This window comes from Aspergillus costaricaensis, assembly GCF_003184835.1.
Source record: "Aspergillus costaricaensis CBS 115574 unplaced genomic scaffold BO79scaffold_20, whole genome shotgun sequence".
Classification (NCBI taxonomy): Eukaryota; Fungi; Ascomycota; class Eurotiomycetes; order Eurotiales; family Aspergillaceae; genus Aspergillus; species Aspergillus costaricensis.
Genome location: NW_020291820.1, coordinates 367726 through 392152, shown reverse-complemented (window position 1 = coordinate 392152; position 24427 = coordinate 367726). Strand labels below are relative to the sequence as shown.

At 50.6% G+C, this 24427-nt stretch overlaps 9 protein-coding genes across 9 annotated transcripts; 3 read left to right on the top strand and 6 right to left on the bottom strand.

Annotated features, from left to right (window-relative positions):
- Positions 1–306: 306 nt before the first annotated feature.
- BO79DRAFT_150400 (putative RNA binding protein MSSP-2) lies at positions 307–2117 on the top strand (the record flags this gene model as incomplete). The annotated part of the gene is made up of 6 exons (XM_025678621.1): positions 307–962; positions 1018–1108; positions 1157–1246; positions 1302–1396; positions 1462–1779; positions 1829–2117. The coding sequence occupies 6 exons, from the start codon at positions 307–309 to the stop codon at positions 2115–2117; spliced, it is 1539 nt and encodes a 512-aa protein (XP_025538458.1).
- A 514-nt stretch (positions 2118–2631) lies between these two features.
- BO79DRAFT_175308 (FAD synthase) lies at positions 2632–4165 on the bottom strand. Its single transcript, XM_025679789.1, has one exon. It carries the CDS (start codon positions 3847–3849, stop codon positions 2956–2958), a length of 894 nt encoding a protein of 297 aa, XP_025538457.1. The 5' UTR covers positions 3850–4165; the 3' UTR covers positions 2632–2955.
- A 312-nt stretch (positions 4166–4477) lies between these two features.
- On the bottom strand, positions 4478–5422 carry BO79DRAFT_246163 (uncharacterized protein). The gene is made up of 3 exons (XM_025685537.1): positions 5332–5422; positions 5233–5276; positions 4478–5149 (listed from the first exon to the last, which is right to left on the bottom strand). The coding sequence occupies exons 1-3, from the start codon at positions 5392–5394 to the stop codon at positions 4618–4620; spliced, it is 639 nt and encodes a 212-aa protein (XP_025538456.1). The 5' UTR covers positions 5395–5422; the 3' UTR covers positions 4478–4617.
- A 174-nt stretch (positions 5423–5596) lies between these two features.
- dbp4 (RNA-dependent ATPase HCA4) lies at positions 5597–8224 on the top strand. Its single transcript, XM_025682648.1, has one exon. The coding sequence runs from the start codon at positions 5668–5670 to the stop codon at positions 8077–8079; it is 2412 nt and encodes an 803-aa protein (XP_025538455.1). The 5' UTR covers positions 5597–5667; the 3' UTR covers positions 8080–8224.
- Positions 8225–8520: 296 nt separating this feature from the next.
- On the top strand, positions 8521–10754 carry BO79DRAFT_246161 (amino acid permease; the record flags this gene model as incomplete). Its single annotated transcript, XM_025685536.1, has 7 exons — positions 8521–8719; positions 8787–9164; positions 9221–9422; positions 9470–9511; positions 9562–9710; positions 9762–10226; positions 10286–10754. The coding sequence occupies exons 2-7, from the start codon at positions 8806–8808 to the stop codon at positions 10752–10754; spliced, it is 1686 nt and encodes a 561-aa protein (XP_025538454.1). The 5' UTR covers positions 8521–8719; positions 8787–8805.
- A 402-nt stretch (positions 10755–11156) lies between these two features.
- On the bottom strand, positions 11157–12505 carry BO79DRAFT_105461 (bromodomain-containing protein; the record flags this gene model as incomplete). The annotated part of the gene is made up of 2 exons (XM_025677895.1): positions 11157–12260; positions 12353–12505. Coding segments are annotated over 2 exons (1257 nt in total), but the record flags the coding sequence as incomplete, so codon positions are not given.
- A 649-nt stretch (positions 12506–13154) lies between these two features.
- On the bottom strand, positions 13155–15365 carry BO79DRAFT_268720 (high affinity methionine permease; the record flags this gene model as incomplete). Its single annotated transcript, XM_025687134.1, has 9 exons — positions 13155–13389; positions 13465–13717; positions 13769–13905; positions 13961–14229; positions 14284–14470; positions 14518–14593; positions 14641–14736; positions 14792–15031; positions 15107–15365. The coding sequence occupies 9 exons, from the start codon at positions 15363–15365 to the stop codon at positions 13155–13157; spliced, it is 1752 nt and encodes a 583-aa protein (XP_025538452.1).
- Positions 15366–16344: 979 nt separating this feature from the next.
- BO79DRAFT_197029 (aromatic amino acid ammonia-lyase) lies at positions 16345–18628 on the bottom strand (the record flags this gene model as incomplete). The annotated part of the gene is made up of 3 exons (XM_025681236.1): positions 16345–18277; positions 18330–18430; positions 18510–18628. 3 exons carry the CDS (start codon positions 18626–18628, stop codon positions 16362–16364), a joined length of 2136 nt encoding a protein of 711 aa, XP_025538451.1. The 3' UTR covers positions 16345–16361.
- A 2208-nt stretch (positions 18629–20836) lies between these two features.
- Positions 20837–22620, bottom strand: sclB (putative C6 transcription factor; the record flags this gene model as incomplete). The annotated part of the gene is made up of 2 exons (XM_025683431.1): positions 20837–21838; positions 21976–22620. The coding sequence occupies 2 exons, from the start codon at positions 22618–22620 to the stop codon at positions 20837–20839; spliced, it is 1647 nt and encodes a 548-aa protein (XP_025538450.1).
- Positions 22621–24427: the final 1807 nt, after the last annotated feature.

Below are 24427 nucleotides of genomic sequence, written 5' to 3'. Positions count from 1 at the left end.
ACATCATCTTCACCGTGTTCCAGTCATTCGTTGCGTACTGGCTTACTTCCATCTTCCCTAGCTACTCTATTATCGTGTATGTTATGTTATCTGGGGGTTTGGATCTTGCTTCCTAACTAACTGCCACTACAGATCCCAACTCCCCCGATCCGCACGGCTATTCTGCTGGTCCAAGTAAGTGTTAATCCCTGTTGGTCTGAAGCACCTATCTTGTGTCGACGTCCATTTCATTACCTACCTTTTTGGTGCTCAAACCCAACATCACTGACAATTACTGCAGAGATTGACTCGCATAGATACGGCACCATGCATACTGCTGTTCCAGAATCCGCTCAGGCTCCTGATACTCGTGGACTGTCCACTCTGCTCGGGGGCTTGAACATCCAGGGTCAGCGTCCCGGGGCCAAGTACAATGGTCTCAAGAGCAACATGCCGCTAGCTGTGCCCCCTTATAATCCCCTTGTTCTTCTCCCCAATGGAGCTTTCTTCGGAGGTCTTCCTTATGATCAGAACCCGTATCTACCCCCCACTGGCATCTATCCGGGCTTAGCTTCCCCATGCCCAGTGGTTCCCAGCCCTGCAGGCGACTTCTACCATGGAGCCACCCCGAACCTGGAAGGCCCTGGACTGCCTAGCTATGGTTATAATAGCTTTCCCCAGTCGGGACCTGCATGTTTACCTTTCCAGATGATGAAGACTCCTACTGGATACATCCTTCAGGATCTGGAAAGCCTAACCCAGCAAGATCCGCCTATTCCACGGGCTGTACCGGCTATGTGGACTAACCCTTCTGAACTGACCCTTGCCAAGTGCCTGGAAAACCGGGAGGGCATTACCAACGTCTACATCCGAGGCTTCCTTCCAGAGACTACGGATGAGATGCTGCATGCCTATGCCTCTCGCTTTGGAAAGATAGATCGATGCAAAGCGATTGTGGACTTGGATACAGGCCTTTGCAAAGGGTATGCAAGAGCCTGTTCCACGGACTGATGAGCTATGTGCTGACTGCACCCATAGATTCGGCTTTGTTCAGTACTACAACTTTGAGTCCTGTGAGAATTGCATTCGTGGTTTCTTCTATCTTGGCTACCAAGCTAGCTTTGCTCAGGTATATTTCAAGCTACCAGCCATCGTACCGTGCAACTAACAATTCTAGAAATCTCGCAACTCCCGTCTCAAGGACCTTGAAGACAAGTCATCCACTAACATCTATTGTACCAACATTCCGATTGAGTGGACAGAGGCCGTAAGCAGCAAGCTCTAATAAGAAACCATACAAATAAAGTTGACCATAACTACAGGATCTCCGTCATCACTTTGAGCCGTACCATGTCATCTCGGAGAAGATCAGCCGTGACGAGAAGACTGGAGTGAGCAAGGAAGTTGGATTTGCCCGGTGAGTAGTTGTTACAGAACACTCGGATGAAAGGTATGATCCTTGGACTGATGACCTCGTACTAGGTTTGAAACCCGTGAAATCGCTGAAAAAGTCCTGTCTGAATATCATAATGCGGTTGCCAAAGACGGTGTGAAATTGCTTCTTCGCTTCGCCGACACCAAGGCCCAGAAACTTCTCAAGCAGCAGAGTAACGAGCGCCGCGCCTATCGTGCTGGCGAATACAATTATTCCGTCGAGGTAGTTCAGGGTTCCACTCCATCGCCTTCTATTAACCGTCTTCAGCAGACTGCATCTCACCTCAGCCCCAATTCGCAGGGTAGCTATGTGTCACCTGTTGGCATGGGCGCAGCTTGGACTCCTGCTACATCCATCTCCCCATCGTATGCACTCATGGATCTAACCCCGTTCGGGCTCTACTGACAGGACAAGCAGGTATTTGGCGAAGAGTCAGGCTAGCAACATGAGGTTCAACTCGTGGACTTCCCGCAATGGACCAGGAGGTCTGGAGAATACACCTTTGTATCGTGGACGACGTGGAGTGTGGAATGAAAATTCCTCGGGCTCTTCCTCCAAGGCCAATTTCGCCACTCCCACCGCGTCCTGCGTTGAATCTCGTTCGGAACGATCCAGCCCTCGTAAGGAGATCAAGGCAGGATCCTTGTCTCCGATTTCCTCTCGCAGGGAGGTTATTGTGACTTCGCCTCGGTCGGTTGTCTAAGTGATGCTTGGATTGCAGCACCGTGGTTTTGAAGTGCCCCAAGTCCTCCATATGTACGCATCCTCTCTCTTCCCAATGTTTCCTACAAACACCAAGTGTTGCAACTCTCAGGAGTGACTTTTGGTATTTGCACGGCTCGCCTTTTTGCCCTTCCATGAAGCATCTTCGACGAACACAGCAGGCTGTCCAGCTATCCGTCAGAACCCGCATATCTTACAATGGTGCATGGTTGACTAACATATGATTTTGTTTCCCCTTTTTAACTGTTGCCCATTTCGAAGTTTTGTGCTGGTTTCGAGCTTTTGTAGGTTGTATGGGTTTTGTTATCTGTTCTTGATTTCTTGATGACACCAGTGATTCTATGATTCGCAGAGTGATGCCGATTTAAAGGTCTGTATCTGTTACCGCTGGACCCTGGAGGCCCAAGGTTTACGGCGAGAGGGAATTCACAGGTTGGGAGGACATAAGTGGTACTTTAGCATTTGCCTAGCCATGCATGTTTAGCTCTTAGCATCAAGTTATCAGCGCAGTCTACAATTTGTCAATGGAAAGCGTTATGCAACTGCGACCATCACGGTGCCGAATGTAAGCCAAACAAGTTGAAGACATGCAGCCAGTGTATGCATCTATCGGATAGTAATGGTGCAACACGAGAGAAGAGAGTGAAACGCTCAGGAGTGACATGCGGGGAAACACATCGGTATAGGAGGGGAGGCAAAGAGTACATAGGGTCTGACTCCAAAACAGGTCTATACACGGAGAAGGGAGCATTGAGCGGACGACGAGTATCCTCGACTCAGACAACGGCCAAAACCAACATCGACACTGCCGCAAACAATCAATTGCGTCCCAACCGCTCCTCCAAATCCTCCGTCAACTCATAAGCAGGCCTATACCGCCCCTCCTCCACCCCCTCCCCAGCATCCTCACCATCCACCTCGACCCTCAACTTCGGATTTGGATGCGTATCCGCAGTACCCCCCAAACTCGTATACCCTCTATCATAAAGCCCACAATACCTCAGCCCCAAATGGCGAATAAAGGCCCAAATCTCCGCATAATGCCAATCAATAACCGGATGCACGCGCACAAAATCCGGCCACCCACTATCCGTGCGATCGAAATGGGTCAATTTAGCACCATGGGGATCCGTCCGTCTCGTGCCGACAAAAATCGCTTTCACTCCCGGGTTGACGAACAGGTAATCCTCAAAGGTGGATTTGATTGTTGAGCGCGGCGGGTCCGTCGTGTACTTGAGTACGTTGAGATGGTATGCGCGGGCGGACCATTGGACGAATTCCTCGACGTCTGGGAAGGGGTCCGGCGGGAGGGCGTAGATCGCGGGGATGGAGGTGAGGCCGCCGTCTTCTGGGGCGGGGTGAGGGTGGAGGCTGGCGAGGAAGAGGACGAGGAGCACGAGACAGTCTTTGCCGCCGTTGTAGGAGAGGGAGAGCTCGTTGAGAGGGTACCGGTGGAGGGCGGTGGAGATGACGTTGAGGGAGGTGCGGGTTTGGAGTTGGACTTTGGCCAGGAGGGAGTCGGCTGGGTGGGATTCTGAGAGGAAGGTGTGGATTTTGGTGTGGCAGTGGGTGATTATGCTGGATAGGGAGGGGGTTGTTGTGGGTGGAAATGTGGTTGTGGTGGTTGTGTCTGTGGTTGAGGTTGTTGGTGGTGGTGGTGTTGATGTGGTGGTGGGTAGGCCATTGGGGGTGGGTGGTATTGAGTCGGTCATGGTGGGTAATTGATTGATTGATTGGTGGTCGTGGTAGGAGGGTGTTGATATGTATGTGTATGTGTATATATATGGGTGAGAAAAGGAAGAAGGGAAGGGAAGGAGTGAGGGTTGAGGTGGTTGGAGTAGTACTAGTTAGTAGCTAGGGTATGGAGTGGATGCGATGACTCGCGGGGGGTAGTTAACAGAGGGAGGGATTGATGTAAGCCGGTTGGCTGTGTGGTTTATCTGTCGGTAAAGGGTCCGAGGTGCAACGCAAGGGTGTATGTCTTTCTATCGGGCGAGAATAGTAAAGATAAGAGGGACAATTATAAAGGGATGAGACACATGCAATTCCAAACAATTCTCAAAAATGCAGCTCTCAGACACGACGGATGATTGCGGAGAGGCCACATGAACCCGAGCGATGGAGGGGAAGATAATAAAAAAGGCGCTGGAATGTTCTTTCTGCCCCGCATCTGCCTTGACCGCTTTCTTATCGCGGCTGAGATTATGATTCTATGCAGGAAATCAAGTAAACAGCAGAGTTTATATTCGGGTGGATGACCATTGCATGTCAAAAGCTTTAAGGGCTATGGTAATGTGACAGACAGCTACTAATAATCAATGGTATGAAAGAACAGTAGTGGTAAATAGCAATATAATCATGGTGATGTTATGATCACCAGTCCGTCCCGGGTGCAAATATATCCGCTCAACGCCAGTTGACCAAGTTGAAATACTTCTACCACTGCAAGTCTTGCAGGCAACTGGCACACCTGCCCAGTCTCACCCCAATACCTTCATCTTCTTTTTCTTCTTCTTGTCCCCATCCTTCTTCACCCCCTTCTGCCAATCTCGCCAGCTGCCTATGCGCTCCTCACGGCTATCTTCCCATGCTTTATCCTGGTCCCGTTTCCGCTTCCGCGCCTCCAACTCCTCTTCTTCCTTGCGCCTCTCCCGACCTTCTTCCTGAAGCTTGGCCTTGGCTTGTCTTCGCCGCCGTGCCTCTTCCTCTAAGAGTACCTGCACTGTCTTCTGGCGCCATTCTTTCTTGAATTCGTCTGTCTTTAGCTCTTCCGAGTCTAGCGAGTACTTGTGTTCGCGGATCAAAAGTCGTCGCGCGTCCGCGATACATTCGTCTAGATATGTGCGCGACTTTTCGTCCATAAGCGCGGTGTGCGCTTTCTTCAGGCGATCAAAGGCATCGGGGGCGGCCGGGTTCTTCGTCTTATCGGGGTGGATGAGAAGGGACTTTTTGCGGTACTGGACTTTGATGTCGGATTCGGGGACACCTGGTTGGAGATCAAGGACCGCGTAGCTGGTTGAATATTCTGTCCGTCAGCCCGTTCATATGTCTATAGCAGCATGCAAAGTAGGTATAGTAGGAGGCCGGTAACTCACGCGTCTAAGGAGAACGCCTTCCGAATGCGGTCAATTTCTGCATCCTGTCTAAAGTTAGTCTGGGTGTCATTGTAGTGGAAATGTTCCGAGGCAGCATACCTTGACAAAGTCAGAGGCCTCACGCTCAAGCGCGTCCAAAGCATCTTGCTCATCGTCGGCCATGGTGATAGAGGTTGGGGAGTGAATGAAGGAATTCGCCAGGTCGGGACTGTCGCATGGCTGCTGAAAGGCACACGCCGATAAGCGCCGTCTTATCGCGGCGATGAGTCAGCAGGAACCCGCGAGGTTAAACTCCGAAGAGAAAAAAGTTGCTTCACCGCCCGGGCCTTTCTTCGAGATTCGCTTTCTCTCCCCAGCAACCAGTTCACTTTCGTTTGTCTGCTTTCCTTCGTTAGTGCTCATTTACGTGAGTATTTTTTTCTGGACGAGCCCATCATGGCTCCGATGAACGGTTCCCGCAATGGCAAACACTCGAAAGCTCAGCGCGGCGGTAACCTCAAGCGCAAGCGTGTCCAAGAAGATTTGAACTCTCTCATCAAGAGGGTCGAAGATTTGGATGTCAAGGAAACCATCGGACAATTCACCGATCTGCCTTTGTCTGAACCCACCGCGTCCGGACTTGCCTCGTCTCACTACAAAACCTTGACCGACATTCAGTCCCGTGCGATCAGCCATGCGCTCAAGGGCCGCGATATTCTTGGTGCCGCAAAGACGGGAAGCGGCAAAACGCTGGCCTTCCTGATTCCCATCCTGGAAAACCTATATCGCAAGCAGTGGTCAGAGCACGATGGATTGGGTGCTCTGGTTCTGTCTCCTACCCGCGAACTCGCGATTCAGATCTTCGAAGTCCTCCGTAAAGTCGGTCGCTATCACACGTTCTCCGCCGGTCTGGTCATTGGTGGGAAGAGTCTGCGGGAGGAGCAAGAGAGGTTGGGACGGATGAATATTCTGGTGTGTACGCCTGGTCGTATGTTGCAGCACTTGGATCAGACTTCTTTCTTTGAGACGCACAACCTGCAGATGCTCGTGTTGGATGAGGCGGATCGCATTTTGGATATGGGTTTCCAGAAGACGGTGGACGCCATTATCGGTCATCTTCCGAAAGAGCGCCAGACGTTACTTTTCAGTGCTACACAGACGAAGAAGGTGTCGGACTTGGCTCGACTGAGCTTGCAGGACCCCGAATATGTGGCTGTTCATGAAACGGCCTCCTCCGCGACGCCGTCCAAGCTTCAGCAACACTACGTCGTTACGCCCCTTCCGCAGAAACTCGATGTTCTCTGGAGTTTCATTCGCAGCAACTTGAAGTCCAAGACGATCGTGTTCCTGTCGTCAGGAAAGCAGGTGCGCTTTGTCTACGAATCTTTCCGTCACATGCAACCCGGTATTCCGTTGATGCACCTCCACGGACGTCAGAAGCAGGGTGGTCGACTCGATATTACAACCAAATTCTCATCGGCGCAACATGCGGTTCTGTTCGCCACTGATGTTGCTGCGCGTGGTCTGGATTTCCCGGCCGTCGACTGGGTTATCCAGCTTGACTGTCCCGAAGACGCTGATACATACATTCACCGTGTTGGTCGTACAGCAAGATACGAGCGCGATGGTCGTGCCGTGCTCTTCCTGGATCCTAGTGAGGAGAAGGGCATGTTGAAGCGTCTGGAGCAGAAGAAGGTTCAGGTCGAACGCATCAACATCAAGGCCAACAAGCAACAGAGCATCAAAGATCAGCTGCAGAATATGTGCTTCAAGGACCCCGAGTTGAAGTACCTGGGCCAGAAGGCCTTCATCTCCTACGCCAAGTCGGTCTACGTTCAGAAGGACAAGGAAATCTTCAATATCAAGGAGCTGAAGTTGGATGAGTTTGCGGGCAGCATGGGTCTTCCTGGTGCACCCCGCATCAAGTTCATCAAGGGTGACGATACCAAGGAGCGGAAGAACGCGCCACGTGCTACGGCATACTTGTCCAGCGATGACGAGTCTGGCGAAGAGGGCGAGAAGAAGAAGACCAAGAAGGATGAGACGCAGGTGCGGACGAAGTATGACCGCATGTTCGAGCGTCGGAACCAGGACGTGTTGGCCGACCATTACCACAAGCTTATCAACGACGACGGCACGATTGTGGAGACGAACCAGGCTACTGCGGATGCGGATGAGGATGACGACTTCCTGTCCGTCAAGCGTCGCTTCGCGGCCGGAGACAAGGACCTGGATGTCGCAGGATCTAGCTCCGAGGATGAGGAGGATGCAGAGGACGGAACGGAGAAGAAGGGACCCAAGGTGGTACACCTTGATGGCAAGGATGCCCTGGTCATCGACTCCAAACGTCGTGAGAAGCTGCTCAAGTCGAAGAAGAAGTTGCTTAAGTTCAAGGGCAAGGGTACCAAGCTTATTTACGATGATGAGGGCAACGCCCATGAGATCTACGAAATGGAGGATGAAGAACAGTTCAAGGCCAAGGGCGACGCCAAGGAGCAGCAGGCGAAGTTCCTGGCGGAGGAGGCGGAGCGCACTCGGCAAGCGGATCTGGAGGACAAGGAAGTTGCCAAGCAGAAGAAGCGCGAGAAGAAGGAGAAGCGCAAGGCCCGCGAGCGCGAGCTTCTTGCCATGGAGGAGGAAGGAGGGGATTTGGTCCAGATTCCGTACAAGGAGGGTGGGCTCGCCTCGGACGAAGACGAGGAAGTCCTCCGGCCCAGCAAGAAGGCGCGGGTTTCCTTTGCAGACGAAGCAAGCGAAGAGGAGCCCAAACCCAAGAAGGCCAAGAAGTCTCAACCGGCTGGCAAAGCACCGGAGCAGATCGAGACTCTGGAAGATCTGGAGTCGCTGGCTGCGGGCTTGCTGGGGTGATTTTGAAGTGTATACATTATTATGTCTTTGGTGGATATATCCCTTTCTGTCTCAGTTTCTTTCATTGTTCATCAGCGGAGAGTGTCAAAAGTTTATGAGATTCCGGCAGCATAGCCATGTACATAGCACGATACAATTATCCTTGGGGGATTCCTTGATTGATTGAATGTGGTGATATGTAGTGAATCTAGTAGATCAAAGCTGCCTCTTGTACTATGTATGGTTTAAAGTTAGCCGAGCGGGTGGAGAACCCCAGGGCGGCAGTCGGCAAACGGTCTCTTCATCCCCCAAGGATTCCCTCGCCCTTCCATTTGCTGTACGTAACACCAATCGAGCACGCCATCCGCTAAAGAGCAAATTTTCAGCGTCAGGATGTGATGGCGACATGAGTGTCATTCGCGGGGATGCACTCTTCCTTTTGATAACATCTTTTTTTCGTTCATGCGTGCCGTGCAGACACTACTGCTAGTATCTACAACTTAGATCACTAGTAGTTTCAGCTTCCACTTTTGACTGCCGGTTTTTGAGCTTCTCCACGGTGGATCACGTGGTTGTCTCTCCTCCCAGTCTCCAGCACTTGCCTATTCGGGAAGAGCTCAACTATAAGGCTGAGATTGACTGGTTCAAATCTAAATCATCGGTGAGTCTCGGCATACTTCCGATATCTCCCATTGTACGACATAGCTAAGCTAACATGGCCCTCTTAGCGTCTAGATCACCACCACCATGGGTGTTCATGACATCGAAAAGCAACGCCCTATGGCTCCTGGCGAGCCCATGGCTGAGCGTAATGCCAAGGACCCCAGCACCTTAGCGACTGATTATCTGGAGCCAGAGATCCCATATATCAACGCGAATAAGCTGGCCCGGAAGCTCTCTCCCCGCCAGGTGCAGATGATCGCCATCGGCGGCACCATTGGTACGGGTCTGTTCCTGGGAACGGGTAAGGCGCTGGCCACTGGTGGGCCGGCCTCGATGTTGATCTCGTATACCATCTGTGGTGTCATTGTGTTTATCACCATGTTGTCGCTGGGTGAGATGGCGGCGTTTATCCCTGTTGCGGGTTCGTTTTGTACTTTTGCTGGGTGAGTACTTAGTTGGTCTTGCGGTTGTGAATGATGGTATGCTGATGATGAAATAGTCGTTTTGTTGATGATGCTCTGGGCTTTGCTCTGACCTGGAACTACTGGTTCAATGATGCGGTGTCGACGGCGTCGGATATTATTGCGCTTCAGTTGCTGCTGGAGTATTGGACGGATAATTTCCCGGGATGGGCGATAAGCTTGATCTTTTTGGTTGTGGTTATCGCTCTAAATATGCTGTCGGTCAAGGTTTATGGCGAGGTTTGTCACAGCTCTCTAGTAGACTTTCATATGCTGACTATCCTCAGGTTGAATACTGGCTTAGTCTTCTCAAGGTGGTGACTATCATCGTATGTCCCCTACTTCTACCAAATATTAACAACATACTAATCAAAGCTAGATCTTCATCATCCTTGGCATCGTCGTCAACTGTGGTGCAAACACCCAGCATAAATACATCGGCAACAAGTACTTCTACACCGGCGAAGCCCCCTTCGTCGGAGGCATCGGCGGCTTCGCGTCCGTCTTCGTCACAGCCTCTTTCGCCTAGTACGTGTACCCTCCACCATCTCACCAAATCTCCTACTAACCAACTCACAGCGGCGGTACCGAATCCATCGCCATCACCGCCGGTGAAACCAAAGACCCCGCCAAGAACCTCCCCCGAGTCGTCCGCAACGTCTTCTGGCGCATCATCCTTTTCTACATTGTCTCCATCGTCCTCATCGGCCTCGACGTCCCCTACAACTACCCGAATCTATCCTCCGAAACCACCGCGACCAGCCCCTTCACCATCGTCTTCGTCGAAGCCGGCAGTGCTGTGGCCGGCAGCTTCATCAACGCCGTGATCATGACCAGCGTCATCTCCGCCGCCAACCACGCCCTCTTCGCCGGTTCCCGTCTTCTCTACACCCTCGCCGTAGACGGCTACGCGCCACGATTCTTCGGCCACCTGAACCGCTTCCAAGTCCCCTGGGTAGCGGTCCTCGCCACCTCCGTAATCAGTGGACTCTGCTTCGGAGCGAGCTACATTGGCGCAGGCCAACTATGGTCATGGCTGCAGAAGTATGCTCCCCCTCCATCTTTTCCAAATAAACCTATTAATTACTAACATTATTCAACAGTATCGTCGGCGTCTCCAATCAACTCTCCTGGACCTTCATCGGCCTCGCCTCCCTACGCTTCCGCGCCGCCATCCGCAAACAGAACCTGGAACATCTCCTCCCGTACAAGAACTGGACGTATCCCGTGGGACCGATTCTCGCTATCGGACTGAACGTCATTCTGATTCTGGTGCAGGGTTGGTCCTGCTTTAGTCCGCATTTCAAGGCCGTGGACTTCGTCTCGTATTATATCGAGTTGCCGATTATGTTGGTCATGTTTTTGGTGTGGAAGTTGGTGAAGAGGACCAAGTTGGTCAAGTTGGAGGTTATGGATTTGGTTACGGATCGGTGGAATTTGGAGGTTGTGGGGGGGAGAGAAGTTGAGGATGATGATGGGGTGGATGGGGATGGGGATGGAGATGGAGGGTTCAGGAGTGAGAAGGGGGTGGTGGGGAAGGTGAAGAGGGTGGGGATGTGGTTGTTTTTGTGATTGTCCCTTTAATTCATTTGTTTATTAATTGATGGTATTGTTGGTTTGTTAGATTGAAGGAGGATGTTAGGTCCTCCGTAATAGATAATGATTATGATGACATTGTATCTAACATGATGCCTAAGTTAAGGAACCGGAGTCTTGACTAAGACAGTATAACGTTATACTGTAGACAGCCTCATGTAAAAGAGACCCAACTCCGAACGCCTTTTTGTTCCTGATATCATATCCCCGAGAGAATTTCCTAAGACCACCTTGGCTACCAACTGCATTATCATCCCAATCCAAGTATCCAAACCCCAACCCCAACTCCGTCCACCACAACACACCAAGCAATAGCCCCAACACCGTAGTAACAAGACAACCAAAATTTCTCTCACACCAAACCCATCAATCAATAAATCAATCAAGCAACCCCTCCCACCCACTCATCTCCCCCACCACCCTCCTCACAAACCTCTCCAACCCCCCCGCACACTTAACATACACCGTGCCCTGCTCATTAAACAACCTACAATTCCCCAACACCAACTTCAAATCCGCCATCAACTGCTCCGGACCCTCATACTCATCCCTCTCCAACTTCTCCTCCATGGTCCCCAAATCCATCGGCTGCTCAATCACCTCATAATACTCCGGCACTTCGTCCCTACTCACAGGACTGAGAAACGGCCACGCCTGCTTATGGTTCCTGATCTCGTTAAGGAACCGTCGCATCTCATTGAACTGTGGTCCGTGGCGGCGGTGTTCGCGCGAGAAATCATCCATGCTTGGCGACCAGCCTGTTGCGAGGATGGCGGGGATGGAGAGGGGATTGGTTATGGGTGTGATTTTCAGTTTCCATTCTTTAGGCGGTGCATGTATGATATGGTTCCTGCTTAGTGCGCGCATTTTCGCTAGGACTGTTTCTTTTTGCTTCAGTAGCATCCGTCCCACCTCTAGATATCGGATCTTAGGCAGCATTGAACACTGCATTAGTGTCCCGCCTTCGTAGTCCTTGATATATCCCATCCAGGTTGCCTTCGGTAGGGTGATTTCCTTGGTGAATCCCTGTTTTTGGAAGTATCCCGTCGCGTAGTTGTCTGCGTACGTGAGGAAGTGCATGACTGGCCCTGTGGCGCGGACGTAGTCCTTGAGATGGGCCATGAGGTGTGCGCCGTATCCTTTTACTTGTTGGTGGGAGGTTACAGCGCAGAAGACTATTTCGGCGAATTGCCGTGTGCGGAATTCGCGGAAGGTGATGCCGCCGAGGACTTCTGGGGTCCCGGGGCCTTCATGGAGGTGAGGTTGTTGTTGTTGTTGTTGTTGTTGTTGTTGTTTGATGATGGCGAGGGAGAGGTGGGTGCGGTCGAAGACGAGCCGGGTGATGTAGTCTTTGGGCATTTTGGGGAGTTGTTTCTGGAAGAGACATTTTAGCCCCGTGAGGATTATGGTGCTTTGGGGATGGGAGTCGTTGTTGACTACGATGTAGGAGATTTCGTGGTTGCGTTCTTCGTGGATGGAGGGCTGTGTTATGTTAGTTTATGCTGCGCAGTACTAGTGGGGTTATTTATATGTTGAGAGTCGGAGTGGGTCGGAAAGTAGTAGTGATAGTTCACCTTTTCTGGAAATGGTATAATCTGCAGGGCTGATGATGATGCTGCTTCTTCGTTTCTGTCCGTGAACTCATCGTGTATATGCACATGAACGCTTTTGGTCTTTTTGGTTTCCCGGGCGGTGGTGGTATCTGGTTCTTCGATCGCGGTTCGCTTTGTGCCGCTTGAGGCTGGGGAAGTCGATTGCGATTTGGGGGTGCCCATTTCTAGTTTATTGTGTGTAGTCGGATATTATTTCCGATAAAAATGGTATACGTCGTAAAGTGTAGATCAGTTCTGTGGAACGGTTCAACCCTGTTCTTCTCTAGAGGGGTGAGATGTTGGGATGCTCCCTATAGAGTGAGTGTTGCGGGCGCGTCCAAGGGCGGGTTCCGGTTCAACCTCGTCAGTTGAAGATGACTTGTTGAGACGTGAATGAGTTTTAAAGTACAAGAGGATATAGAAACATTAGCATGGTGTGTATAATGGTCTATCTTAGTAGTGGTCTTCGTACGAAGATTGAATGGAGTAAGGCAAGGATATAATATTAGTGGCCAGGAATCGGTGATTTCAGTTCTCCAACTGGACAATGGAAGAGAACGAACACATAGGCTGGCACATGATACATCATGTGATGGCAGAATACGAATGTCGAATACGTTTGTGTTGATTGGCCACACGCTCATTATTAGCCATCGTGATATCATACTCCAGAAGTAATTGGATTTAAAAAAAGGGCACACATCGGTACAAGTGCGATGATTATTCGAAAGAGGGACTCATTTTACACCATAATCTAAAACACTAAGCGAATACCCCTTCCTGCTTAAGCTGTCTCCTCTGTCTTCGTGACAATCTCAGTAGTATGATGTCTCCTCCTCACTCTTCCTGAAGCATCATGCTCCCGATCCCATTCCTCCACCTGCGCCTTTGGCACCCTGACCAACTTATGTGCAGTCGCATCACCCCCGACATTGATAATCGTCTGACGAAGCTCGTAACCGCCTACCCGGGGGAGGATCTTGACCCAGAGGTAATAGTAGACTCCGCAAGCGGCGATACTATCGATGTCATATGTTATTAGCGATGCTGTCTGAATATGTTGCAACAACAGAGGTTATCAAACGGTAACTCACATTGCAATCCCCACGACACAGTACGTCGCATACCAGAAGCTGACGTCTCCACCATCTGCTCCGGTGGACGGGGGGTACCATGGCGCAACGAGCATATACAGACTTGAGAGAATGGCAAAGTAAACGGATATAGTCCAGGCTCTGTAGCCGGATGGAGGGAAGTTGAGTCGCTGACGCCGGTGTCGAGTGATGAGGATACCTATTGCCAGAAGAAAGTTGAAAGCGTTGCCTGGATAGATGGCCAAGTCGACGACTATATCACAAAGATTAGATATGTGCGAAACAGTAGCAGGTAGGTACGTACTGAAGTTAAAGGCATCTCCAGCGGGAGGCGCGATGATCATAATGACCGTGAGTACCCATTTGATGAAGTAGGGTCCCAGGGGTGTTCCAAAAGGACGAGTCGAGGTCCAGAATCTCGTAAAGGGAAGAACACCCTGTCTGTACCAGGCAAACGTTAGATCGGCGCCAGCTGATTTGATGCGATATGACATACCGTCCACACTCTCGCAACATACGGGACTGACCGATCAGCACAGCCAGAAGGTTACCCAGCGCGCTGAGACAGACCAGAACATTCAGAGCTCTGGAAGCCCCTGATGTGCCAAAAACCTTCTCGAAGAACAGACTCGCTGCTGTGACATTCGAGTTCAGGATCTCCTCTTTGCTCGCAGCGGAGAAGTAAGCAATGTTGGCGAGGATGTAGAGCACGGCTGTAAGAAAGAGGGCAACAGGAGCACTCCAGCGAAGGGTCTTGACAGGATCCTATGGTATATCACGTTAGTGCGGTAGTAACAGACACGAAGAATGATTGCCTACCTTAACCTCATTGACAACATTGCAAGCATTCTCGTAACCGGCATACGAAAACATCACTTTGACTAAAGCGTTGGTGGCCCCGTACACCGATGCGCCAGAGGTTCCTGAGAAAGCATCGCGGAAGTTGACCAAGGGGTCCTTCACTGGGGTATGACCTCCCAGGACGACGAGGCCAGCGATACCAATACTGTCTCGTCAGTCTCGATAAACTAGAGAGATGCGTAGTACACGTACAAGATCAAAGTGACTAGCTTGACAACACCGATAGCATTGGCCACCCAAAGAGACCATTTCGTGTTGAAAGCCAGCACTGGCATTATTAGACCAGTCCATAAATTCTCCCAGGGCAGTACATACTCAGCACAGCCACGGTGTATGCTGCTACGGCAACACCTTTTTCTTTCCATGCAGTTGTATCCGCGTCCGCGAGCTTGAATAAATATTCTGCAAGTACTGTAGTAAAACTCACGTTAGCTACGAACATCCGCTGGCTGACCAGGTATCTTACCAACAGCATTACTGCTACTGAATGAGAACAGCACAGTCTGCATCGCAAACACGGTTGGAAAGAAGTATCGCGGTCTGGGATACGCCTGCTCCAGATATACGACTTCCGAGCCAGACCGACTGGGAAAGTATGAAACGAATTCCATATACACGGAGAGCATGCTCGCCGCCATGAAGAAGCCGATGACCCAGTAGAAGAGACTCAGACCGACAGATCCGGCACCGTCGAGAACAGTAGATGCTTGATACCAGCCGTTAGCATTGTCGTCCACACCCAAAGCTCACCTGGCCTTGGAAAGATGGTAGGAATACTCACGCGTCGAAAAAACACCTGTTCCAATCATCTTACTCAAGTTCAGGAAAATAACCGTCACCGCACCTACGGAGTATCCCAGAGGTGACTTTGACTCGATCGGAGCACCACTCGCCTCCTGGTACGTGCGCTTGGAGGAGTTAGCCCCCCCATCGACCGTATATTGTAGATTGCCATCGTCAATAACGCTCAAGGTGTCGCTGGCCTGCTCCGAGGTCGCGCCCGCTTCTTCTGCTTTCGTAGTGAAGGGTAAGAAACCCATCGTGCAGGGGTATGTGTCGGAAAGTCAAATCGCCGATCTCTGATAACCATCTTCTAGAGTTACCCTGCAGCTCTAATATAGCTCTCGCGATGTCTGGGGCCCTGGAAAGATGAGGTGGTACATGCACGATGCTCATTGCGGGATGCAATGGCGTGATTCTTGCCGGCGATTATCATGCATGTTTGGGGTGAAGATGACATGATAAGCTGGATGAGGTGCTTGATTAGCTTCCGATTTGCGGGGAAGAAGGGGCAATGTTAGTATTATGTATCTCGGTTCCTGTGGTTGGACAGCAAGAGTGTACCTGCTTCTATGATGGGTGTTGAATGGGTGAGAACTACATCTGCGTTAGTAACTTGGTTGAGATCTAGACGAACCATGGTTGTATATTGGCTGACCATGGTCATAGCAGGAGAGTAAGTGCTTAATGTGAGAGTCCATCACAGTAAACGTTCAGAAATGCTAGTTCAGTAGCTGGTGTTAAGCGTGCCGAGAGAGGAGGAGATGGAGGGAGAAGAGAGGAGGGCGATTGCACGATTGCCGGCAGCGATGACAGCATCTGGCCCGGCCCCCGTGCAGCCACTGAATCTGCCCAGGTGTTGCCATTTCGACTTTTTTCTTTGTCGGTTGGCATCTGTCAGGCTGCATTAGTCTGATCCGATCGGCGCGATAACAGACGTCTGTTATTCTTTGTCTGGGTTTCTCGTAACGTGCTATGGTGGAGGTATTTGCCTCATGTTGTCAGTGCAAAGGTAGGGGCCATCCATCGCTCGCCATTCTTCTGTGCCACTCAATGCTTCGTAGACAACGCTAGACGTGAATAAAATGCGGTAATATCAATTTAAAACAAAATGCTATGATATTATGACAGACATGATGAATTAGACAGAAAGAAAACAAAGTAACTACTACCATCGATATTTGCAGGGCACACTCGTATACTCTAGAAAGCCATCAGCGAACTCCAGTGCCTCTTGTTCTCGATGCGCATATTGCCTACTTGACAAAGCAGTAAGGGCACTGCGCCATGTCTTGCTCCGCATCCCGGATACACTCCACCGCTACCGTATACAAAGACCCGCGGCGAATGGCATCATACGCGATGCCAACCACGTCGCCCATCGTAGGGAGGGGCGGTGGCGTCGCTTCGCCATTCGGTGCCTTGGCTGAATCGCTCGGGCGCCAGAGTGTTCCCTCGACTATGAAGGGAATCTTTAAGTTCTGTCGAACATATGTATACATCTTCCGCGACGCCTCCCCAAGGTAAGGGGTGGCATCTGGACACCTACAATATGCCTCACGTGTCTTGCGATACGTCTCAGCCGCCTGAGAGCCTAGGGTATCAATCCATGATTGGATAATGCCTGGGGAGGAAGTGCTTGGTGGCAATGCCGTAATGAAAATAGGCAGAATGGCGCGCGCGGCTTGATGAAATCGACTGCACGAGTCAACGGACTGTAGCTGTTCCACTTGCTTGGCAAAGGCATCCCAGGCTTCCTTGGAGAGGGCCAGGAGGTTCCTGCTGGGCACAGCGTGGACTTGGAAGCTGTCGCTGAACAATTTCATAAAGTCCTGTTCTAGAGTTTGCATGAACTGGATATTGATCACACGGAGGTCGAGAGCCTGGCAGATGGCCACGAGATGGGCGGCTGCCATTTGCGACAAGACAGCAACCGCATCCAAAGTGTAGCGACTCGATATCAGTGCGAGCGAGTTCAAGGCCTGATTACCCATTTCGGCTGTCTGGACGTGGCTCCCGATAGGATTTGCGAGGAATCCTAGCTCTGACTGTAGCGCAGCGATCATGATATCTACACCTTTGAACGTGAAGGACACGCTAGGCTCATCGGCAGACAGATTAGGAGGTAATCCGTTGTTCTTGGATGAATCAATCAGCTCAGTGCATTGCGCGTAGAGCATACGGCCCATGGATTGAACGGCCAGCCTGGTCTTCTCCATGGCGCTCGTCACTGACTTTGCTTGGAAATTGCCACCGTGTAGGATGCGAGCATTATCACCAGCCGTATCGATGAGAGGGTTGTCTGTTACTGAATTAAGCTCCATCGAGATCTGCTGATATGCTAGCCCCAAGTCCTCAAGAAGCGGACCCATCCATTGCGCAGATGTGCGAATCGAATACCGATCTTGTCGTAGGCTTCCCTGTCCAAATTCATCTCCGTCATTGAGCAATTTCGAATTGGAAAGAAATTTCCACAGATTACTGGCAGCCGTCGTTTGTCCGGGATGAGGGCGAACTCTGGCGAAAAAGGGATCGAAGCTTTCGCTAGTACCGTGCAAAGCTTCGACACTCATTGCTGCAAGGATCTGACTCAAAGCAGCGAGGCCAAGCGTTTCATGCAAAGCTAGGCCACCCACGGCTGCAGAGGTCGCCGTTCCGTTCACGATTGCCAGGCCTTCTTTCGCATCCAGACAGACGACTGGGATTGAACTCTCTTTGAGGGCGATATCAGCCCCTTTCACTTGGCAATCGGCTTTTTGACCACGCTTCCAAACGTGAATAGATGGGTGCCCTTGCATCGCTCCGCCGATATATGATAGTGGGCTGAGATCACCAGAGGCAGATATACTGCCTCTCAGCGGAACTCGGGGCGTGATATGTTGCTCGATCATTTGAAGCAGCACGTCTAAGACGGACTGCCGGATTCCGGAACATCCTGAAGCAAGGCAGTTCAATCGTATAATCATGGTTGCTCGGGTCCAAGACTCCGGCATGATGGTTGCGGAAGTTGGGTCGTCAAGGGGCAGGACATCGTCTTTCTGCTCCTCTGCAAGAACTGGGCTTGATCCATCTAGTTTGACACCAGCCTGAAGCATCTGCAGTAAATTTTCTTGAAGCTTATTTACGGCATCGGTTGTTGTATCGGCACTACCACCGAAGCCCGTATTGACGCCTATAGCATGTGAATATCCATCCACTGATGCAACGGAAAAGCAAGGGCTAACCGTAAATTAGCTCCCCATCCGCCAAATGTTTCCTCAACACCGCTTCCGACCGCTGCACTTGCTTGCGGGTGTTTTGTGAAAGCGAGACGCGTTTTCCATATCTAACAGCGTGTTAGCGGCCCAACAACAGCTTCCAGATTTCCCCAACGGCATGGAGCATAATAAGAAATGACGGCGTACCGTGCACCAGCCACGACGGTGGCCAAGTCCAGAGTTTTGCCATCCAGATCGCGCCCAATATTGTTGGAGGAGAGGGCGTTGTTAAGGGCGGTCCAATGGTGGATAAGCAGAGTATTCATTTTTTAGGCACCAGAGAAAATGTCCTTAGTACTCAGAGAGATATTGAGAATGCGCTGGTTGAGTTCTAGAGAGTCGGGCCAGTGCTTGAATAGTATATATACTATTGAAGGTTACACGTCAGATGGAACACGTCGACTCCATAAATTGGAAGGGGTTGCCGATTACCTTACCACAAGGAGCTCCCCACAGACACATTCCGGTGCTGTGCGCGTCAGATTCACTGTGAAGAACCGTGATAACAACGCCGTCATACAATGGCGATCGAACTGAGAAATTGTGATACACGATCTAGATAGCTGAAAACGTGGACACATAATCGTCACGGATCGGCAATAGATCTCCGGCCCGTGGGAGCGAGTTGTAAGGAGGATCTTGAACGCGCGTGGCAGTGTCGTGTTGGCTCCATCCCTGCAAGCCAGGCAGGAACAGTTTGCACTCTGCAGAAGTGCTCGAAACAGACAAAGACTGGACCTCATAGGCTTTCTAGCCTATAATATACAAGTGCGACATGGATTGTTGGGCCTGGACTACCGCACGGTCCCTGAAGCTCGGGAGCCTGGCTTAGAAGCCAGACCAACAGAAACCTGAACTGATTTGAACCGCGCAGTTACGTAGATAGAAGAATAATAGTCTCCAAACATAGATCAGTTAGAAGATTCGACGTTCTAAACAAGTATCAGTGAGAAGTTAAGCACGGCGTAACCGAATTGTTCCGCAAGACGCGTGCAGATGACAAGCGGTAGAGAACCCATTTGGTCACAGAATCGCAGCCATCGAACAATCCACCTTCTGCAGCCCGACCATATCATGATCATCGGAGATATCACGAATGACGCATTACCTCAAGTATGGAATAAACGCATTCTTCAACTTCAACCGAAAGGAAAATAAAGTTACCGGAAGGTGGAACAGCAGAACCGCCTTCCCGGTCCCGTGATGGCGATAGGGAAAGATTATTTAGCGAGTAGTAAGTAGTACTGGAAGTAGCGGATGATCTAGACCTTCAACTAACATGCCACGTCCTTACTTCGTCTTGCTCCAATCAACATTCTCAACCAAGTTTCTGCAGACGAACCCACTCGGTCATGCCTTGTTCTTATAGGTTATTGGTCTCGCGACTGTAGCACCCTGTGCAACCCTACTGTGAACCTCAGCCATGGAGTGTGGCGATCGGATATGCTTCATTTTGCATCATTTGGCAGACATGTATGGGAATCAATCGAACCGCAAAACTTCTTCAGTGATTTCATTATCTGGGAAATCGCGCCTCCTTGCCTGGGCCTCCCTTTGATTGGGCTCATGGCTCTCGGAAAGAGAACTCTAAGTTGGGATCCCTGGCCATTCAGGGGAAGGATATGTACGATACTTACTGCATACTTCCCGTGAAGATTATTTCCAGGGAGGAGACTGGTGGGGAAGGATTCCATCTCCGAACGAACAGTTGGCCGTCATCATGGCATGAGAACTTGGCCCTGGAATGCAATGTTACGTCTACAGTAAGCAATCGGCTTGACGAGTTAAACTTCAAATGAAATCTCAGTATTTTCACAGTCATGACCTGTACTGTGGTATCTGCCCTGCAGCTTCAGTGCCGAGTGTAGACGGCATCGCCCGCAAATTATTAATACATCCCATTAGTTTTCCTCCTTCCCATTTGCCCCCAACAAATACTTAGTAATGAAGCATCAAGCCGATGATGATGATGATGATGATGTGATGTTTGGACTCCACCGAACGCCTTCTATGACGATGACCAAAACATTCAAAAACCCCCAAGGTATATGGTTAAAGAAAGACAGATGCACGCTATGCAGCAACAGATCAAGAAATAAAGAAGGAAGCGATGCCTGTATCCATGCGATGTGACAATATTTGACAAAGGAAAATGATGAACGTAGATCGACGGGTCATGTACTTTTTGTTCCAAAAAAGAAAACAAAAAAATGGGAGATTGTATGCACGGTGTATGAGACAAAGGAAATTGATGTGAGTAGATGTGGGGGAGGGAGTCAATAGGTTAGCGATCGAGATTGAGCACACATGACACAAAGGAAAGTGCACATTAAGATCGTTATCTTCGTAGTTCCTGCTACAAGCCTCAATGCTTCAAGGACAGCGTAGCTCCTCAAGCGATTAGAAAAGAATGGGGTGTGCATATCTCGATCGGGACCTTGGTGGGTAGGAGGTATAATGCGAAGAACAACAACTTAGTCGTTCACCATGTCATCCAAGGCCATTTTGCGCCGCTTGGCTGGTCTGTTGCCCTCGGTGTCCGCCTCGTTCGTTGATGGGTCGTCGGAGGGGGGTACAAGCGACATGTGCATTGCGTGTCTCTCTGAAGTTGACGCAGGTCCTAACTGCCGAGGGACGGGCTCCCCATACCCCATGTCAGATGCGGCGTGTCGCATTTGACTGCTAGGCGACAGTGGGTCAATGAAACCATGCGATGGCATTTGTTGCCGGTGCTCCTGCTGGAGAAACTCTTCTCGCGTCCGCGGCGACCAAGCTCCTGGATACGGATCGCTCAGGCGATGCCCTTGCGACGCCGAGGCCGGTGTTCCCATCGTGGGAGGGTAAATGGGAGGAAGCCTTACTGGCGATTCCAAATAGCCTTCCCGTGGATCTCTCGACATGGGAGATTCTCCCATTGGCATCCGATTCGACATCCGGGCGCTTTCTGGATAGGGCGAAATTGGAACAAAGGACTGTTGATACTGGGGCGGCGTGGTAGTAGGATTCATGCCTTGATGTGTGTAAGATGATAGTGGTCTTCCCATGCCCATGGGCATCCGTCCCGCTCCCAATGTAGGGTTGTATCCAACAGGCATCGGGACATACCCGGGTGGAGAAGCCGCCGTTATGGACTGTGCAGAGCCAGAGGAAGAAAACCGTCTGTGCCCAACACTCCTCTGCATTATTGACGGGTCTATGGCCTGAGAGTATACGGGAGCGGCCCATCTCTGTGGATGTCCAGCCGACGCTCTCATGGCCATGGCGCCCGTCTGCGCCCCGGGCATCTGAAGATCTGTCATGGGGCGAATCTCACGCGAAGATGTAGCTCTGTGGAGGGTACGTCTTGATTGGGGGCCGTGCTGGTCTCCCTGTGTCGCTCGATTGTCCATATGAGCTGCATAGGTTCTGAGCGATGCTTCTTCCGCCTTCAATGGCGGCCTTCCTCGCTTCTTGTGCGTAACATCAACACAGGTGGCCTGCTCATGTCAGTAAAAGATCATAAAATAGCAGTGCGAATGAATCCGCTGCCTTTTCTTGGGGGCATCCAGAGGTTCAATGCTATCCCTTCAAATACAGATAGGCCAGCGACTAAAGGAGATATGATAATACTCACTTCTTTCCCTGACAGAACGCATCTTCGACATGGCCGTGCCGGATCGCACCCCAGGTGCTTCTTCTTACAATTCACGCATGCTGATGCAACATGGGCTTTGGTGCGTCGAGTGGGCTTTTGCGGCAAGGCCCGAGCCGTTGTACCGGGAGGGGACGTCCCAAAGGTGGGTTGCGCATAAGCTGTTGGCGTGGCTTGTGGGATGCCCTGGCCTACCAGCGATGGTGGAAGCCGCGATGAGGCGAAGGCGTCGCCCACCGAAAAGGGTTGTCGCAGCACTTCGTCGGCTGAGGCCGGGGCCACACGTTGGGTCACAGACTCGTGAGTGGTGACGGTGCCAGCAGGTCCTGGAGGCAGGGCCGGTCCCGACAACCCCGCGGATACGGAGGTTGCAGCGGTCACGGTTGTCGCGGCTTGAGGCAGCTCTGGATGTCCAGGGCGCCTGACGGGTCCAGAAGTGTCCAGCGGGTCGTCTGCTGGAACCGAACCGGACATAGAGCGAGGGAGAGGCAGATCCCGCGGGGGATATCGACGAGCATTTGTCGACCGAGGCAAATTCAACGGCAGCCGCTCCGGGCCCGGATCAAACCTGGGGTGTCCAAACTCTGTAGCGATGAAGGAAGAAGGAGGAAGGACTAATGATTGCATCTGGTAAACCTTGGTCCCGTTGACAATGGAATCACTGGGGGGAGGATGGGTTCACAAGAGTGGAAGGCAATCTGGTTCGGATCTTAAAGTAGGCAACATAGTATCTGGTCCTCAGGGCCCTTTTTGATTCTTGAGTTCGTATAGTACTATCCTTGGGTTGCGGTGTGTTGTTCAGTTGCCAGTCATCATTGAAACCTCACGCTTGCAGGTCCGGGAGGAGCACAGGGAGCTTATAATCAGTCAGTTAAGGATCACTATTGGAGGAGTCAGAAACTAGGATGCGTCGATCAGCAGAGGGAAGCCAGATCGTGACAGCAGTTTTCCATAGCTTCGATGGTCCCCATCCTGGGATGATTTATTGCAGCATGGTGGGCGATCACTGGGGCCCAGGGAAAATGCACGGAATGGTCATGGGCGAAAACAAAAAAAAGCAATAATTCAAGAAAGCAAAAAGCCAGCAGCCAGACAAGAAGCAGCAGCAAGAAGAACCAAGTTAGATGCAAATAAATTACACCATTTGGGCGTACCTTACCTTTCAGTACACCGATGAGCGTGTAGGGCTTAATTCTTTTTTTTTTATTCTATTCTATTTTTTTCTTTTTTTTTTTTTTTCCCTTTCTTGAATTTGTTTCTTTTTATGATTTCTTCGCTATTTATTATTTTCCTTTTCCTTTTCTGACTTACTCAGTTTTCCTGTCCATCCTTTTCCCCTCTTTCCTCTCCAAGGAAAATAATGGTTTTTTCTTCTTCTTTGTTAATTCCCTCTTCAATAATCTCGTATCATTTTTGCCTTTTTTCTGTTTGCCCGGATAAGATTTTTCTGAATAATTCAGTTGAGAGGTAAGAAGTATGAACTGGCCCAACCCTCCCGAACAGCCAAAATCGCGGGAACGGTGAACTATACCGGAAAGTGAGGCGTAAAATCCCGATGGGATCTCACAGTCTGTTACCAACACACAGAGGGAAGAGATGTCAGAAATTGAATATATAAAATAAGATTAAATATAATAAACAAAAGAATCAAATTAAAGATGGGTCAAAATAGAATATTACAAAATGGGGGCAAAATCCGAATGATCGAATTGGAAAGGGGAAACATTCACTAATAGGAGGTTTTTTGCTGGGACCCGACGGCGCAGAAGTACAAGTCGTCAACGGCCAAGGCAGTTGGCGATTCCAAGGGGAACAGAGCGAAGGAACCCGGCTGGGCGGTCTAGTTCCCCCGAGACGTGGGCCTCATCGAAGAAAGGCATAAAATGGAAAAGTAAGAAGAATCCAAAAAAAAAAAAAAAAAGATTTAAAAAGAATAATGGAGAAAATGTGATTACAGATTAGTGGCCCCCCTCCTCTTCTGCGTCATTGCCCGCAGCTTGTGACAAGGCTTATACCTCAACGCAGAAAGTAAGTAATTCACCCTGAAAGGGAGAGAGAAAGAAGGAGAAAGCCTTGTTTGCTTGGTCAACCGGCCGTAGTGGGAAATCAGAAGTGGATAAAGTGGTGGCCAGTGCAACCCCGACTAGCAGCCGATAGACCTGATCTCCATCATGGTAGTAGATCTTAAATGGGGTAAATGTATCTCAGGCTCCGTCGAGTTTGGAAATATGTGAGTATGGAGATTAGTGAGGTTCGGAGAAACGAGTGATATCAATGCTCCGGAAGGAAGAGGGGATGGGGGGTTCCGGCTTCGATGGGTTCCCACCAACCTGGTGATGAATGACTGAATGACTATGGAGTACTGTATCTTACTTCTCCAGTCAACTGTCCTGTGCTGGTTGAGATTTAGCTGGGAGGATGTTCTTCCATTCTT